Below are 18370 nucleotides of genomic sequence, written 5' to 3' on the forward strand. Positions count from 1 at the left end.
GGCCACCAGGGTGACAGTGGAAGGTACAGGGGAAAGAGGGGATGAGCATGGTGCCTGATTCTAGACCTGAAAGTTTAAATAAGAAAGAGACATGGCACATGGCATAGAGGGAGAAACATGGACTTTGGAATCCAATAGACCTCAGTTTAAATTCCAACTGTAAAATTACTAGAACTGTAACTTGGACCGTTTGTCAGTGAGCCCAGACGTCTGGTACCTGTCATTCCGGGCCATGCACCCACCTCTCAACATTGTCGTCAGGGTTGGAGGGAAGTTGGGGGTGAGGGGAGGAACACCAGGTCCAAGGCTGGGATATGCCCAAAAAGAGTAGGAGAGAAAGCTTTTGGAGCAAGCCGACTGGGAAGGGCCTCATCCTTGGGAGAAGGGAGGACTTGGCATGTCTTGTCTTTGCTCCAACTCTCTCTCTCTCCCTCTCTCTCTCTGTGCCATTAGCTGCAGATGCCTGCGAGCTGAGTGCCCAGCCCAATGGCGGCTGTGAGTACCTGTGCCTTCCTGCTCCTCAGATCTCCAGCCCCTCTCCCAAGTACACATGTGCCTGTCCTGACACAATGTGGCTGGGCCCAGACATGAAGAGGTGCTACCGAGGTAAGCAGACCTTCCGGGGGGGGCAGGCCCCCAGCAAAGCGAGATCCCCTCCTGCTAAACTCCTCCCTTGGCTTCCGGGACGCCATATGCTCCCGGTTTCTGTCTGTCTTTTCTGGCTGCGTGTTGCCTTCTTTACCGTCCTTGAATGCTGGTGTCCCACGGGGTCCTTCCAAGGCTTTCTCTTCTCACTTCCAAGAAAAAATGCACATTTACAGACAACATTTTAAACTCAGTTTCAGGGGCTTTCTGGAGACCCTTGAAGACCTGAAATTAAGAATCCTTTTCCCTATGGCTTCAGTTCCTATTTCTATGCAGGTGACTGTGAGCTTGCCCATTCCTTACCTAGAACTGGACACATGACACAGAAGCCCTTCTGTGATATGATTAGGACTAATAGTTAATACTTGGGCCGTGTAAGCCTCTGTTCATTGTCCAGTGTTGATACAGGGCCAAGGCCTTTGGCGTAAGCACAGATCTGCTACATCAGATTTATGAATTATGATTTCCAGGTCCAGTTCTTTAAAGTGGAGTGAGAACTTAAATTTAGTAGTGTAACAATATGCATGCAAAATTCTTCTAGATTTATGTATCCCCCCCCAGTCTTTTACAGTGGTCTTGCCCACACCTAATTCTATAGCCTTGTTTTAATGACTTGTCTTAATCAAATCAATGTGCGGTTTAAACACAAAGTACTTGGGATTCAGCTAGAGGAAAGGTCAGAGCCCATTCAGGAGGTTTAGGGAAGGCTTCCTGGAAGTGGCATTTGAGCTGAGCCTTGAGAATGACTTCATAAGTATAATTTATAGAGGCAGTGAGTTAGGCCTTTAGCAAGAGAATTCTCTGTGCAAGTGACCTCCTTGGCATTTCCCCTCCAGCACCTCAATCTACCTCAACTACGACGTTAGCTCCTACCACAGCGAGGACACCAGCGGAAAACACGAGAGCCCCTGGGACCACTGTCCACAGCCTCACGTACCAGAACCACAGCACAGAGACACCAAGCCTGGCAGCTGTGGTCCCAAGCTCAGTTGGCGTCCCCAGGGCTCCCAGCATCAAGCCATCTGCCCCAAGCCCTGCGACCAGCAACCACTCCCAGCACTGTAAGGAAATGAGCTCTGCATTCTTTGGTGACAGGGGAGGGGCCTTCGGGAAGCCTGGGCGGGTGGGGAGATGCTGGGGAGGGCTGAGAGGGTTTGGGGGGGGAGATATGTGGAAGAAGAGATCACACCGGAGCAGAATCTCGGATCTCTCTGAGGGAGCTGGTAGAAGTGCCCACCTATGATTTAGGAGTCTGAGGTGCCCCTGACTTGTAGAGGATCTTGTGGGAAGCCACTTCCTATCTCTGAGCCTCAGTTTCTTCACCTACAAAGTGGGACTGATAACTGCCCTTCCCTCACCTGCTTCACAAGCTTGCCTAGAGAGACAAAGGAGGTGGTGTAAACAGTAAGGGCTCGTGCGCACAGCCTCTGCTGCTGCTGGGCATGGGCCTGGGTTCACTACTGACGCAGGGATGAGGGAGTGTCCCTCTGATCTGGAAACCTCAGAAGCTCTGGTCTCTTTTTTTAGCTCTCTTAGCCGGTTCCCCAGCCAGTAACACCCGTCACTATGGTCTGCTTGTGCCTCTTTCCAAACCCTGGCATGAAAATAATTAAGTTCAGCACTTATGAAATCATCAGAAGCAATACTTGTCATGGCTAGAAATGTTCTGTCTCATGAGCCAGGAAATACCTTTTTAATTAAGTCACCTGCCAGGGCAAGTTCACTTAAGAAGATAAACCATCTTTAAAACATTTTCCCATATGTGGCCCAGAAACCAAGCAGCCCGGTAGCACCTTTCTCATCGGGCCCATCTTGCCGGCAGAAGCTGGCTTTGCAGAGCTGAGCGCTCACCCCGACTTTTGGAGGTTTAGCTCAGTGAGTTCCAGGACCTCTCCAGCGGGGCAGAGCCTCTGATCCAGGTCTCTGCACCCACCTCCTGCTGCTCAGGGTGTGCTCATGCGCAGTGAGGGCGCTGCGGCCACAGACTTCCCCAGCAGTGCCTCACTCTGAAGCCCACAAGGCTGTGCCAGGCACCGGGCGTAGTGAGCGCTCTGCCTAAATTACCTCACTTAACCGTCACAGTGACCCTTGGAGGTAGGTAACTGGCCCACACAGGTAGGGAATAGGAGAGCTGGGATTTGAACCCAGGATGTCTGACCCCAGGAGCCTGTGCTGTTGGTTCCACTACTTATAGTGCCTCCCATTTTAATTACTTATTGAAAATAAGCTGATAATCAGATGGACAGAGAGACCACCCAAGCAACAGAGACAAAGCAATAGGTACGGGCTGGAAAAGGCAGTTGCCTTAGTCAACAATGTAGAGACCTAAGTGTTCACTCTGCCAAGCACCCCACCACCACCACCCAGCTTCCTAGCACTGTGGTCCTGTGGGATGGCCAAGGGACGTGGGGCACACATCCTGGGTTTGGGTCCCAGCTCTGCAGCTTCTCTGTGAGCCCGCAGAACCCCAGTGAGACTGTGTTTCCCCATGTGTGAAGTGAAGATAACCGTTGTTGTGCTCACGTCGGGGGAGTTTTGATAGGAACTGGAGAGACTGAATTGTTAGGCATTAGTCAGGCGCCTTACTATGGAATGAGAGCAAGAAGCAGCTGGCAGTTCTTACAGCTTGAGGCAAGCAAGGACTTGGGCTCACGGCGATGGAGCATCGTTAGGCACGTTTGTGTTTTGCAGATGGGAACGAAGGCAGCAAGATGGACTCAACCGTCACCGCTGCGGTCATTGGGATCCTCGTGCCCATGGGTGAGTGTGGCCCCAAGTCTCCAGGGAGACAAGAGCAACCGTGCTCAGGCTCTGGGGAAAAGCACTAGCCTTAGCCCTGAGCACACTGACCTGTCGCATTGAGGAGACTGTGGCTCAGAGAACTTTTCTGCCCCAGGAGATTTCCAGCCCACTTCCCAGTGTGATCATTTGGTATCTTAGCTTGGCACGTAAGACCCTTCAGGACCTGGCTCCCAGCAGCTGTCCTAATGCCTCACTGTACCCCAGTGTTCACCCTTTGTTTGCCACTCTCCCCAGCTCCTAGCAGTGGCTGCCACATGGTAGGATATAAAATATTTGTTGAATTAATGAGGAGCGCTGCTTGCCATTCCTTTAGGAAATCATGCTATCTTGCTTCCTTTCAGTTTGGTTTTCAACAAACATTTATCAAGCAGCTGCAATGTACCAGACTCTGTGATAAGCAGAGAGAAGGTGATTAAAAATGAAGAAGACACGGTTTCTGTCCTCAGAAAGTTTAGTATTGTCGGAGAGACCCACATAGCAGATAATTTGACCATGACATGGGAAGTCTAAGCCATAGGCGGTCTGGGGAAGTGCCAAGGAAGTACTTAACTTGGAATCGGAAGAGAAGGGAAGTGAGCAGGGAAGGTTTCCGAGTGGAAATGATAGGAAATGACTCACGCCGAGTCAGCCCAATGAAGAAGAATCCAGAGCTGTCCAAGCAGTGGAAACAGCATGAAGTAAAGCCAGGAAGGGGAACAAGCATGGGAGGGCAAGGTGGGGGTGGGCTTGGGACCAGAAGTCCAATATGGCCAAAATATAACACTGAGTTCAACCTCTCGGAGAACCACGGAGGCTGATTTAGTCTCTCCTACGCCGCGGTTCGCACGGTATCCTGAATATGCTGTCTTGTTCTAGTCTCATCTCTTGGTGGGGTCTTTGAACTGTGACTGCCCATTCATAGGCTGATCCCCCTTGCTTGCCCACGGGCACCTCAGGGACCAGGACTTTGCCCATTTATCCTGGAAATCCCCAGTGTAGTGGTGAGCTAATGAGTGAATGTTTTCAAAACTCCTACACCGTGCAAGGGACTGTGCTGGATGCCAAGGGTCCAGGGAAGAGAAAGATAAAAAAGACTTTTTAAGAGCTTTCAGTCTTTACTCAGACTTGGTCCTAAAATGTGATGCAAGAGAGGTGTTACCACATACTACATACATACAGCTACGTGGGGCCCTGCAGAGGAGAGGGAATGGTCCTTCCGGAGAAGGGGCCCTCTGAATTGGCCTTGTAAGGCTTTACCCATAAAGATGATGGGGAGACTATGGCAGGCTGAGTTTGAGAAGAGTGAATGGAAAATACTCTGATCATTGTTTAGTGAAAGAGAAACCAAGCCCTTTCCTGCCATCCTCTACTCGATAGAAGGAAGGGCATGTGTAGTCTGTTTCCCTGATAGAACCCACTCCAATGTAATTAATATTTTTTAAATTTCTGCTCTTCTGAGGGGTGAAAGATGAGTATTGTTTCCCTGGCATTTCCCTATGAGATAGAGTATCATTTCATACGCTTGATGGCCAATTACATTGCCTCCTAATGCATTGCTCACTCCCAGTCTTGTCTTGATTTTCTCTTGGTTCTTGATCTTATTCTTATTTGTAGAAATATTTATACATAAGGAATATTAAACCTTTGTAATATACATTACAGATATTCTCTTCCTTACTCCCACTTGATTTTTAAATGTTTGTGGTTTTTTGCTACACACAAATTTGAAAATTTGAAGTGTCCGATCTTTTCCTCTTTCATGTTAGGATTTCTGGGTTTCGTGTTTTCCTTAGGAAGGTCTGTCTCAATGTAAATTGTTAAAATATCTTCACATATATTTTTCTACTAAACATTATTTTATATTTAGACAGAAATCCATTTGGAATTTATTTAGAGTATGCTGTGAGAGATTTAATTATTTTTTTTTTTCTACAGGTCTTTTTCATTTTCCCAAGACCATAATTGAATAATCCATCCCTCTGACTTGAATTGTCGTCTGTATTATAAACTACATGCCTGGGGCGCCTGGGTGGCTCAGTGGGTTAAAGCCTCTACCTTCAGCTCAGGTCATGATCCCAGGGTCCTGGGATCGAGCCCCGCATCGGGCTCTCTGCTCCGCAGCGAAGCCTGCTTCCCTTCCTCTCTCTCTGCCTGCCTCTCTGCCTGCTTGTGACCTCTGTCTGTCAAACAAAAAACAACAACAACAAAAAAAAATCTTAAAAAAATAATAATAATAAAAAAATTTAAAAAATAAACTACATGCCTATCCATACTTTGATCTTCTTCTGGGCTGTTCATTGTCCTTCACCGGTTACCTGTCCATTCCTTTATATGGCAAGAACAACTTCACACTAGATTTTAATACCTAGTAGGGCATTATTGTGCTTGCAATATTAGATTTTTTTCAACTTCTCTTCTAGATAAACTTTAAAATCATCGTAATTCTTCAAAAATCATGATGGAATCTTTTAAAAAGAGGATTTCTCTTTCTTTTATTTTGTTTTATTTTATTTATTTATTTATTTTGGTAGACAGGGATCACAAGTAGGCAGAGAGAGAGGAAGGGAAGCAGGCTCACTGCTGAGCAGAGAGCCCAGTGTGGGGCTTGATCCCAGAACCCTGGGATCATGACCTGAGCCAGAGGCAGAGGCTTTAACCCACTGAGCCACCCAGGTGCCCCAAATCATGATGGAATCTTTTTTTTTTTTTTCATGATGGAATCTTATGCTTCGGATACATAAGTTGATGTGGGGAGAAGTCACATTTTTATAATACTGAAGCTTCCCATCCAGGAACATGACACATCTCCCAGTTTTTTTGAGTCTTCTTTTATATCCTTCTGTAAAATTGTATAGATCAAATAGGACTTGAGCATTTCTTGTTAGGTTATTCGAGGTATTTTGTAGTTTTCCATTGGGCTGGTATGAATGTTCCATTTTCTAATTGGTTATTGCTCATTGATGAGAAAGCTATTGATTTTTTTATATTAATTCTTGATGAACTGAAGTTATTTCGAATAGTTTTTCATCTGCTTTTTTCAGATTTTTCTGAACATACAGAACTGATGATATTAACACTTTGGTTTCTCGCACTCCCCTGTGTGTCTTCTTCCATTCCTGCTCTGGTCTCACAGCAGAGCTAGGTCTCTGGAACCATAAAATGGTGGTGACGGTTGTCCTGGCCTTGTCCCCATCTTTAATGAGTATTGATGATCACAGTCTTACCAAAGTAAAACACTCCCTCTCAAGCAGCCTGGATATCTGTCAGTAGCCTTCACTTGAAAGCTCACAGTGACCACCTACTATCTCATGAAGCCTCAGGCCCCATTTTTGCCCGACTTGTTAGAGAACTTACTTCTTTATTCATTAATACATTCATTGGTTGCCCCTTAGAGCCAGGGTCTCCCTCCTGTGTCCCCTTCCAGAGATGCGCCCTCTCCTTGCAGAGCCCCTGCTTTGGAAAGAAACACCCCACCCCACCATCCACCCTCCATTTGGGGTAAGAACGGTTTTCTCAGAGAATTAAAAGGTGGCAGCAGCGTTAGGACAAAGGTGTGGTGAGGAAATTCAGTCATTCACTCCGTACATGTTACTGAGCTGGACAGAGAGGTGAAGACACAGTCTGTGCCCACAAAGAGCTCAGTCTAGTTGGGGCTACACACATATAAAGGACAGGACCGCAGGCTGGGAACACACAGGAGGGAGCAACGGACTGGTCCAAGGAAGAGATAGGAGAAGGGCTTCCAAGCGGCAGAAAAAGGACACACAGAACCACCTGAGGAACCAGGGGCAGGAAAGTTGGAGAGGGGGCGTGAAATGCACTGACATCTGAACAATGGACTAGAGCCTCCTGGAAGTTCAGCATGCTGTGTCCCTTTCTCCAGCGGTAATAGCCCTGCTGTGCATGAGTGGCTACCTGATCTGGAGAAACTGGAAGCGGAAGAACACCAAAAGCATGAATTTTGACAACCCAGTGTACAGGAAAACAACGGAAGAGGAGGACGAAGATGAGCTCCACATAGGGAGAACTGCTCAGATTGGCCATGTCTATCCTGCAGTAAGTATCCCTTGTTTGGAGAATTCCTTCTCTCCTTCCTCCTCTCTCCCTCCCTCCCTTCCTTTTTTCCCCTCCCTTTCTTCCTTCCTCTTTTCCTTCCTCCTTCCCTCCTTCCCACATTATTCAAGTGTGCCAGGCACTATCCTAGGCCCTGGGGACACAGACACTCTAGGGCAGGTGGTTGGGGTGGAAATGGATCAGGACCCCCCCCCCCCCCCCGCAGCTAGAGGCTATTCCTAGAGTAAAGAAGCCAAGGTCTTTGTTTCTACTGAGTAAGTTTTCAGAACCTTCGGCCTGGAAGGGTAACTGTGGCCATGCAGTTCACATGCATTCATCGCACACGAGCCAAGCACAGTCCCAGATACGCTGTGTTCACAAGGTGGGAAGGAAGGTTCCCACTTCTGAGGAGCTGGTGGGGGGGAGAGTCACTTACTGTTGTACAGCTGTGCGCGGAGTGCCTTGGTGGAGCTCAGGAGTCTCTTCCAGGAAGCTTTCCCCAGTTTCTCTGTTCTTCCACAGCCTCTCTCCGTCCCAGCACCTGTCACACTGTAGTCAACTTGTCTTTTTGCTCATTGGTCTCCCCACTAGACTATGAACTCCTTGAGGGCGGGCTCGTTCGATTCATTGGTTTCCCTGGGGCCTAGGTCTGCCTAGCTGGCTCCCGGTGATATTAGCTGAACAGACGCTGTGGGACCATCCATGGAGCTGTGAATTCTATTTGGGAAGCCAGGCAGGGAATGTCTCACAGAGGCTGTGATAGATGAACTGTATCCTTGAAAGGTTCATAGCAGTTTTTCGGCAAGAGGAGGGAAATGGCATTCCAGAAAGAAGCACGTGCCAAGGCTGAGGGGCACAATAGGGCCTGGCCTGTTGGGGGAGCAGATGTCATGGTTCTATAGCAGAGTCAGGGGGCTGAGTGTGACCTCATAGGTCATCCAGTCCATCCCCCTGTCAGGCAATCAGCAGCTTTGATCACCCACTGTGGGCAGAGCCCTGTCTTGGGGAGACCAGAGAACTGGAAGACCCAGCCCCTGCCCTCAAGGAGCTTTTTGTCTTGCCGGGGGAACCAAGGTCACAGCTGCACCAACTCCCGAAGAACTCTCTTTCCGAGCTGCCTGTCGTCAAGTGCAAGGTAGGGCAGTGCCACTTTGAGTCTGAGGGGCTGGTGAGTGAGGGCATGAGCCTAGGCAGGTGCAGCCAATCCTAGATGGCATTCTGGTCCTGGAAGGCTGCCGATTGTAAGCTGGGTGTTGGGACAAAGAGGAAAGATGAGCTTGGTGTAGACCGAGGAAATGGCGCGTGGAAGAAATGATCGAGTATGGGGCAGAGCAGACTGCCTTGCCGCTGAAGCAGTATTCACGAAGGGGAAGCAGGGGACATGAAGTGGAGCAGGTGAGGAGGGCTGGCAGAGGGCCTTGAGACTTAACCTTGGCCAATCACGGAAGAAGGGGCTTGACCAAGTTTTACAGCCTGGCGGGGGTGGGGGGGTGCCCAGTGGAAGAAGGGTGGAGCTCAGCTTACAGAGGTGGCTCCCAGTTTCACTGCTCCATAGCCTTGTGGTCTTAGTCACTTCTCTCTGCTCACTTCTATGTGTAAAATAAGAATGATAACCCCCATTCTATCCACCTCCTGAATTCCTAGCGTTCAGGCGGGACAGCGTAGGTGAGAGAGCTTTTGTGAGTTAGAAAGCACTCTACACATGTCATGCGGCGTTGTATCCCAAGGGGCCAGTAACCCCTCTGGAGGAGCTATTCCTGAGGCATCTAGGCCCAAGGAGTAAGCTCCTGTCAGCTGCAGGGAAATAGAGCAGGAGAGGGAGGAAATCGACATTTAGTGAGAACCTCCTGTGTGTCAGACACGACTCAGTGTTTTATGTACATTTCCTCGTATAGTCTTTACAGTAACTTGATAGAGTTGAGATGATTAACCCCATTTTGCAGATGAGGAAACTGAGACTAGAGAATTTGAATAACTTGCCTAGGGTCACAACAAAGAAGTAGCAGAACCAGGACAAAAACTCCAGTCTGTATGCACACAAAAAGTCTGTGCTCTTTCCACTTACATCATGGGGTAAATAGCCTGGGAGTTCTGAGAATCAGATTCCTCGACAGCCTGTTGTCCCCCCTTGTCCTTTTCTCAGATCACTCCACCGTCCCTGCCTTTGGTGTAGAGATTGGTCTTGGAGAGAGTGGGAGGGCACCTGGACAAAAGAAGAGGGTCTCAAGTGTCTTTGCTAGTAGAGCAAGGCCATGGCCTTCACCCAAACCACAAATAACCCAAAGATGATTTGAAAGGCAGTGGAGTCACTTGATAATGTCTGTAGACTGTCCATGGATGGGAAGTGATAGTCTGGTTCTATTGTATTATGCTGGTCAGGCTGATCTAGAATACTGTGGCCCCCCTCTACGGAGATGATCTCATTTGGTTTCTCAGCAACTCTCTGTGGTAGGTCCTATTCTTACTCCCATGTGACAGATGGTAAAACCAAGGCTCAGAGAGGTAAAGTGGTTACCCCAGTTCACTTAGCTAGGAGAAAGATATTGAAACATGGGTCTGCCCAAATAAGTGTACTCAGGAAATGGAAGAGTGGGAAGACAGGATTACGACAGACCCAGTTGGGGAAAGCTAGAGAGGTAGCCTGGAGGAGAAAACACTCAGAAGGAAAGGAAGGGAACTGAGACACTGTCTGCAGATTCAAGGGTGGTCTGTATAGAACTCTCAGAATCTAAGAGAATCGGGGAACATTGAAATAGTTAGAGAAAGAGATTTCTCGTCAGTAGAGGAAAGAGGTTAAGTCCACTGTCTGCTCTTCCAGTGGAATAAACCAGCTCAGGGCTTAATGGGCTCAGCCCACTAACAGTCAGCCATTTGTGACAGGGGAATTCTAGCATCTAATGACTAGAAAGTAGGCTTGAGAAAAAGAGGGATTGAATTTAATTGACCTGTACCACCTTCCAATTCTGTATGATCAGTTACGAGGGGTGCAGCAGATCGCCTGCCTACTGGTGACTCAAAAGCTCAAGACAAGTAGCTAATGGCCTGGGATTAAACATTGGCCAGAGCTAACCCACTGATGTTGAACAAACTTAAAATCCTATAAGGAAGGACTGAGAAAGTTGAGACCTCTGCAGCACTCCTTTACCATGAGGCAGAAAAGAATGTTGGAGAAAGCGACAGCTGTAGATTCACCCAGGTCTGGGTTCAAATGTTAGTTCACCCACTTGCTATGTGATCCAGGACAAATGTTGTTAAAGCTCATTGAGTCTCCGTTTCCTCATCTGTAAAATAAATATGACAAACCTGTCTCCCGGGGTAGTGTGAAGATTATGTGGGCTGATGCCTGTCTGCTGTCTTGTGGGGACTCAGTAAACAGCTCCTGTGGGTCTAATGGTGATGTCTTTGCTCTGTCTCCCCAGCGAGTGGCATTAAGCCTTGAAGATGATGGACTGCCCTGAGGATGGGACCACTCCCTTCGTGCCTCATGGAATTCAGTCCCATCCACTACACTTTCTGGATGGTGTATGCCTGCATGAAGGGGTTTCTGTATATGGGTCTGTGTGAGTGAGTGAGTGTGTGTGTGTCCGCGCGTGTGTGATTTCTTTTTAATTTATGTTGCGGAAAGGTAACCACAAAGTTATGATGAACTGCAAACATCCAAAGGATGTGAGAGTTTTTATATGTATAATGTTTTATACACTTTTTAACCGGTTGCACTGCCCATGGGGACTTCATGGAATGGCTACTGCCGAGTGACTGACACGATGTACATAACCAAATGGGGCTGATGGTACAGTAGCTTACTCATCATTTTAAAACTATATTTACAGAGGGTGTTTGGTTTGGGGGGGCTTTTTTAGGTTTTGGAGTTTGGGGTTGATTTTTTTTTTCAAGTATATAGAATGATGATGCTTTGTGGCTTCCATCAACATAAGTAAAAAAAAGAAGAAAACACTTCAACTCCCTCCCCCACTTAGATTATTTATTAACATATTTCAGAAATAAGATTAGTTCTATAAATAATTTAGAGACATGAGAGTATTTATTTTTGGTATGACTGGCCCACCATGCAGACTCCGCGTGCATTGATATTCCTATGTGTATGTGTGTGAGAGAGACAGATCTGTAGAAAAAGGCGTGCCTGGGGCTGTTCGAATCCATACAGAGAAATACATGGGAAAACAGTCCACGGAGGGGCATCTGTAGTTTTCAGAGAAGCCTCTGGAAATTTGGCTCAAAAAAATGGATGCCATGGTTTGGTAAACACGTGGTGGAAGAGGCAGGTCTTCCCCACCTCTGGCAACTCCTGGGACCCCAGTCAGTCAGGCAAAACCTTTCAGTTCACCCATGCCTGCCATGACTCCCACTTGGGCTTTCTCTTCTGTGGCTGAGGCCAGTGCACAGACGTCACACGGTGCCAGTTCTCGTGAGCTCAGGCGAGAACATGCCCGAACCTTGGCTACTGCTTATTTTAAAGTTTGACATTTCAAGTAACTTCCTTTTCCTTCAGGATGCTTGGGTTGAATTCGTTATGTTTCCTCTGACGCAGGTAGAGTGCCATCCTTACTCATAGAGAGCTAAGTGGAGGCATTTCTAGAACAGCCCAAGTTTCCTGTAGAGACTCGTTCAGGCACTGAACCTCTGAGACACGCAGTGGGTGAGGATAAGGACAGTGGAGTGGGTTCTGTTACATCTCTGTTTCTCCCTTTCCCTTATTCTCTGCCATTTCCTGTAAGTGGGGGAAACAACACAGGCTTGCTACCATCATGTGTTCATATAGAGGAAAGTAGCTTTAGGCTGAAGTCAGAAAAAGTGGCCAAACTTGAAGTCCTACAAGAGGGAAATGGCATACACAATGTTATAGCCTATTGGATATATATGTTCACACAGGGATTTGGTTTACTACTTTGTAAATAAAAAAACTCTGGGTATATGTATAGATTTTTTTTTTCATTATGGACACTTTTCATTGTTTTTCCTGGGTGTTGGGAGAGGTGGGAGGAGTGCTTTTTTCTCTTTGTGGGATCTACCATTGAAAACATGGTCCCAGAAGGAACTCTGGCCCCGCCAGCTCTCTCATCCAAGATCTGAGCTTTTCTTAACTCTGCTGTTCTGCCACTTCCCTCCCACCAGACAGCCAGGGACAAGACATGTGAACAAACTGAACAAATTCTGACACCCCTCCCCGCAGCAGCCCCCAACTCAGTGAAGCTTGGATATCTCACCAGCTTGATACCCTTCGCATTCCCAGGCAGGTATTCAGGAGTTCTAATACCCTGCTCCTAGAACCTTTCTCCACGTCACTCGTGAGCTCCTCACTTCTGAGAAAATCAACTGTGTTCTGGAGCCTCGGCCCTATGCTCTGCGTAAACAAGCAATTTCCTCACGATATGCATGTGTTGTGGTCCTGAAACACTCATTGAGAGGCAACTGACCTAGAGACCAATACCAAATAGAATTTTAAGAACAGGTGGCCAACTCCTATGGAGCTTATTCACTTACTACTATTCTTTCAAGAATGGAAAGTAAAATTATTTTTGACTGAAGAAAAATGACAAAAAAAAAAAAAAAGTCATTGAGATTTACAGAAAACAGGCAACTTTTTCTATGACCTGCCTCCAAAGAAATAGAATTTCCTGGGGGAAATGAGAACAGTGACTAATGTGTAGTTTCTAAACTTTGAATCAGATCTTGGCCTTCCCAGAAAAAACAAACAAACAAACAAAGCAAAACAAACACAAACAGAAATGGAGTCAGGATGGTTCAGCCTGAGATCTCAAAATGATGATGAAACACAGCTTTCTCAGAGACGTCCATGTTTCCTGAATGTGCTACAAGTGCAGTTTGGAAGAGGCGGCTCTGGGAGCGGCTACAGAAGACAAATTGCAGAGTCCTCACGTGTCCGATGGTAGTCCGTAGGATGAAATCTGAGGCGGTCAGGTCCATCCTCCCTCTCTAGTCTTGGAGGCTCCTGAACCTCATTTTGAGGTATAATTGCATTTCTGTTGCCTTTTGCCTCTGTGCTATCATGTATCTACAGCCAATATCAGATCATAGAGTCATTGGACTGTAGAGCTGGAAGGAAATCTAGACATAAGGCCTGGAGGGTAGAAGATTTATCAGAAACTTATTTTCCCCTCTGTTTCAGAGAAACTGGTCCCAGACCTTATCCTCCCTTTCCTTCTCCAAGAGACTACTTTGGGCTGCCTGAGCATTGTACCAAACCTGCTACCTATCTAATGGCCTATCTTTCTAGTGGAATTATGAAGACGCTGGTAGAAATAGCCTGCCAGAAACAGAAAACTAAAATTTTATTTATATACTCTTGATGGCATGATTATTTATAAAATAGGTTGAGGAAACGTCTAACCTCAAGATGAGATCGGAATTAAATTTATGGCAATAAGTACTATGATCCTTCTAATTTTCTCTGCGGTTGCAGTATATCCATTCATTGAAACCATTTGCCAGGTACCAGCTAAGTGCCGGGCACTGCACTCAAGTGTTTACTGCCCTTACAGAGTTCACAGTAACAGTAGAGGAAGACCCGCGGAAACAAAAAAGGAACAGATTCTTTTCAGAGTACTATTAAGGCACAAAGGAGAGAGAGGTCATTTCTATGTATGGAGATGAGGAATGGGGTCAAGAAAGGCATTGTGGAAGTGACCTTATGCTAAGTCTTAAAAACTTAAGTCGGGGTGTCCGGGCTGCTCCAGGCCGTGGAGGACACAGAGGCATGAAACAGCATGGGGACTGTAGGGAACTGCATGTAATTCATTGTAATGAGCGAAAGGCTCAAGGGGACTTAGCAAGAAATGAGGCTGAATGGAAAGACAGGTTCAATGTAAGCACTTTATAGAATACTTTTGTTTAATTTCTGATTCCATTATGCAAACATTTCTTAGTCATTTATTGCATACGAGGCACGGAGTGCATCGTGGAGGGTTCATCAGGATGCATCGCCAGCACTTTGCAGACACGACAGTCTTTAGCCTCCAGCTTTCCAGTGGCCAAAGGGAAGTAGTGACTGCGTTTCATATGTTTGAGTTTATCTTTTTTTGAATATAAGGGTAATGGAATTTCACAGAAGCACTCTGTGTTGTCAAGAGCCTCTGAGATTTTTCTCAACATTGAGAAAATGAAATTTTGGATGGGTAGTCTGCAGAGGGAACCCCAAGCACTGTCTAGTCAGATGCTGGTAGGAGTCGGGAGAGAGCACAGGAATGTGAGCCTCCCTCCTCTTCCTAACTCCAGCTGGACTGTTTCACAGAATATAAATGAGTTAGCAATTAAACATTCAGAGTAAATAACTTCCTTTCCCATCAATGCATGAAGATAGAGTATCGGAGTCTTCTCACACTGTATTTTTAGGGTATTGGGGATTTTCAGGATACAGAGAACTTAGAGGTGGAAGAATTATAGCTTCAAATTTTCAGTTAATATAAGAAATCAGGAAGCTCTGTTCATTCAGGCTATGCACCATGTGCATAGTCAAGAATCAGCAGAAACCCTCTGCATTTGCAAACACTTTGTGCTATAAAAAGTAATTTTAAAAAAGCCACCTGTATATGTATATATATATTTAAAAACATGGAGGTTTTGATACTTTTTTACAAAAACTACAAGAGAAAACATACCTGTACAAACCATGTGTTTTAAAATAGCATTTTGTTCTAAACAGCTCTTGTTCATTTGGGGGTGAAGTACTGGTTTGCAGACTCCATCACCTTGTACCCAAATGAATTTTCCTCGTTTGTCTTCTCCCCACACCCTCAAATGACCATATTTGATGTAACAGGCATGTTAGAATGTTGGGTCACACTAACAGTTTCTGCCCTCTTTGTCTTGTCATTCCGAGTTTCATTAGCTTGTGTACTCAGTGCCCTTTGCAGTCTGGTTTCTGTTCCAGAAGGAGAGGGTGGTGTGCTGCATCTCACTAGCTGTACTGACATCATCTTGGTGAACAAAAAACCAAATGTGAACATTTGTAAAATCAGTGCACTGTTTCTAGAGAGAGATTAAATTCATTTTTTAAAATCTGAAAGTGTTGTTCCATTGTGATGCTTTAATGAGGGGTGGGGGTGTGGTGAGCTGTCATTGATTGAGTCCCTAATGTGTATCCAGTAATTATTTTAGCTTTCAACTGTCCTATGGGATAAATGCTATCAATATCAGTATTATTGGGGCGCCTGGGTGGCTCAGTGGGTTAAAGCCTCTGCCTTCAGCTCAGGTCATGATCCCAGGGTCCTGGAATCGAGCCCCATATCGGGCTCTCTGCTCTGCAGGGAGCCAGCTTCCTCCCCTCTCTCTGTCTGCCTCTCTGCCTACTTGTATGTAATCTCTGCCTGTCAAATAAGTAAATAAAATCTTAAAAAATATATATCAATATTATTGTCCCCATTACGTAGATGAGGAAATGGGTGAGGGACTACCCAGAGTCCCACAATTATGTTTAGTATCCCCAAAGTGCCTGTAGCACATGCTACATGTGGCATTCTCTGCCTAGATTGTCCTTCTCTGGCTCTTCATCTGTTTGACTCCTGCTTGTCCTAGATACTCCACTAGGACTCCTCTTCCACAAATCTCTGTTCTCTTAGACCTAACTCCCAGGGTTAGGTAGTTTCTACTTCCACAGCAAATTTTGCCTATTTGCATACCAGTACTTCTGCCCCTCCCCCCATCCCTGCTTCCAGGCTGCTGAGGTTGTTTTTACCAAGGACCTCCTTGATTATAAATCATAAATATTTTCAGTCTTTTATCTCCCTTGACCTGGAAGCAGTTGGCACTGTTGGCACTCCTTGGAAGGAGTTTTGGCTCATGACGCCATATTCCTGGTTTTTCCCTACTTCTCTGGCCATATCATAATCTCCTTCACCTATCCCTTACATTATGGTGTCTTGTCTCAAATCCATCCACATTTATCATCTCCATCGCCACTACCCAAGTACAGGTTACCATTATTTTGGACAATCGTCATCGTAGATTAGCAACTACATATCTGAACTTCATACTTTTCAATCTTTCCATTTTCCAATCTGTTCTACAGTATTGCAGCCAGAGTGATTTTGTCTAGAATGCAACAGGTCATGTCACTACTATTCTTTCTACTTTCCTGCTTAAAGCTCTTCATCTGTTTCTCTTGCATTAAAATCCAATACCATTCTGTTTTAGACCACACTCCTTAATATGGCTTGTAAGCCATTTGGCTTCTGCCCCTTCTCCAACCTCATACTATATGCAAAACCTCATTCTGTATTCTAACCCTGTGGTTCTGGGCCCTCTGTTTGGACCATTTCCATCAGGAAGACTTCCCTTAGGCCCCTCGACTGGATTATGAACCATCCCCTGTGCTTCTATAGTATTCTGTGTTTCCCCTATTTGCAACCTTTACCTTTACATTATAATTGCTTGTATGCTCCCTAATGGCCTCCTCTGCAAGTTCTATAAAGGTCTGTATTGCTTACCAACATGTTCCCAGCATATCGCACAGTAAATGCACAGTAAATCATGCTGAATTCAGACAAATCAAATACACAGACCATGTTCTTTCAACTATACCATGTAATCTCACGCCCCCAAACCTGGATCACTTTACAGCCTGACGAATCCAGTGTCCTTTACATTTACTCAAAACTTTTGTTATTTGCCACATCTGCAGATGCTCAGATTCAGCAGTTACCATATAATTTTTATAATTTCATTCTTGGAAAATAACCTCACAGCATTTGCCTGATGAATCTATATACTTAATTGCAATTACCACCTTGATTGTTGTGAGGATTCAAAGAACAGCATATTTGTAAATGGATTCACATTTATTAGGTGCCTAATACCTAGTAGTTCCCTTCTCTTTTTTATACAGTTCCCTTATTACCCCCCCCATACCAGTACATTTTTTTTTAAGATTTATTCATTTATTAGAGAGAATGGGAGGGAGAAAGAGAGAATCCCAAGCCGACTCCCCTCTGAGCAGAAAGCCCGATTCAGGGCTTGATCCCAGGACCTCAAGATCATGACCAGAGCCCAAATCAAGAGTTTGATGCTCAACTGACTGAGCCACTTAGGCCTCCCCCAGTATTTTTTTTTTTAATAAAATGCCTTATGGCTTAATAGCAATTTACAGTTTGCAAAGTATTTTCACAATTTCCAAGATATTGCTTCCTATCCTTACAACAGCCCTTCCAGATGTATGACATTATTTTTCTCATTTTAAAGATAAACTTGAGGTCCAAAAAGTTAATCAGTTCATCTTCAGTCACAGTGAATCAAGTTGCACAAGGATTATTTTAACACAAGCTTCCAGTGATTTTTTTCCCCCCGTCACACCTACTCTACACTGTGCTACCAATTATTTTTGGGAGGGGGAGAAGAGGAGTACTGGTAAGAATGGGAGTGAGAATCAAGAGACCACTGACCTCTATACAGAACAGTATACAATTTGAGTAGCCAGGCCCCAAGAATGATGCCATCTCAGCCCTGTCTCTAGAACTGATTTCATTCCCCGCTCTGGCTGGAACTTCAATGAGCTAAAGCAGTCTTCTAATAATTAGAATTTTGATTGTCCTTTGCCTACTCCAGGAGGAAAAATTTTCCACAGCCATAAAGACTTCATAGAGGTCAACCACTTTGGCCTGAAAAGACAAGGGCCTCTTGGGCATCAGTCTTCAACTGCAGCTCATCTGGGTGCTTTGCACAAACATACCAACGCCTAGGTTCACTGCAAGAGAACTTGCTTAATTGGTTTGGGGTATGGCCCAAGCATCAGTTTTGTTTTGTTTGTTTTGGTTTTTGTTTTTATAAATTTATTTGAAAGAGAGAGAGAGCACAAGTGGGGGGGAGTGGAAGGCAGAGGGAGAAGGAGAAGCAGACTCCCCCCTGAGCAGGGAGCCAG

General features: G+C 45.7%; 1 protein-coding gene across 10 annotated transcripts in view; it reads left to right on the forward strand.

Annotated features, from left to right (window-relative positions):
- LRP8 (LDL receptor related protein 8) overlaps window positions 1-15523 on the forward strand; it is a 78834-nt gene extending 63311 nt beyond the window's left edge. For 6 of the 10 annotated variants that reach the window (XM_032361793.1, XM_032361794.1, XM_032361795.1 and 3 more), the window contains 6 exons: window positions 454-606; window positions 1482-1706; window positions 3337-3405; window positions 7310-7482; window positions 8438-8614; window positions 10899-15523. In XM_032361793.1, the coding sequence (XP_032217684.1) occupies window positions 454-606; window positions 1482-1706; window positions 3337-3405; window positions 7310-7482; window positions 8438-8614; window positions 10899-10937 (836 nt within the window). In that variant the 3' untranslated portion in view covers window positions 10938-15523. Of the gene's footprint in view, window positions 1-453; window positions 607-1481; window positions 1707-3336; window positions 3406-5361; window positions 5515-7309; window positions 7483-8437; window positions 8615-10898 lie in introns of those variants that run through there. The other 4 variants (XM_032361797.1, XM_032361798.1, XM_032361802.1 and 1 more) reach the window with 2 other exon arrangements.
- The last annotated feature ends 2847 nt before the right edge of the window (window positions 15524-18370 follow it).

Source organism: Mustela erminea, chromosome 10 (genome assembly GCF_009829155.1).
Source record: "Mustela erminea isolate mMusErm1 chromosome 10, mMusErm1.Pri, whole genome shotgun sequence".
NCBI lineage: Eukaryota > Metazoa > Chordata > Mammalia > Carnivora > Mustelidae > Mustela > Mustela erminea.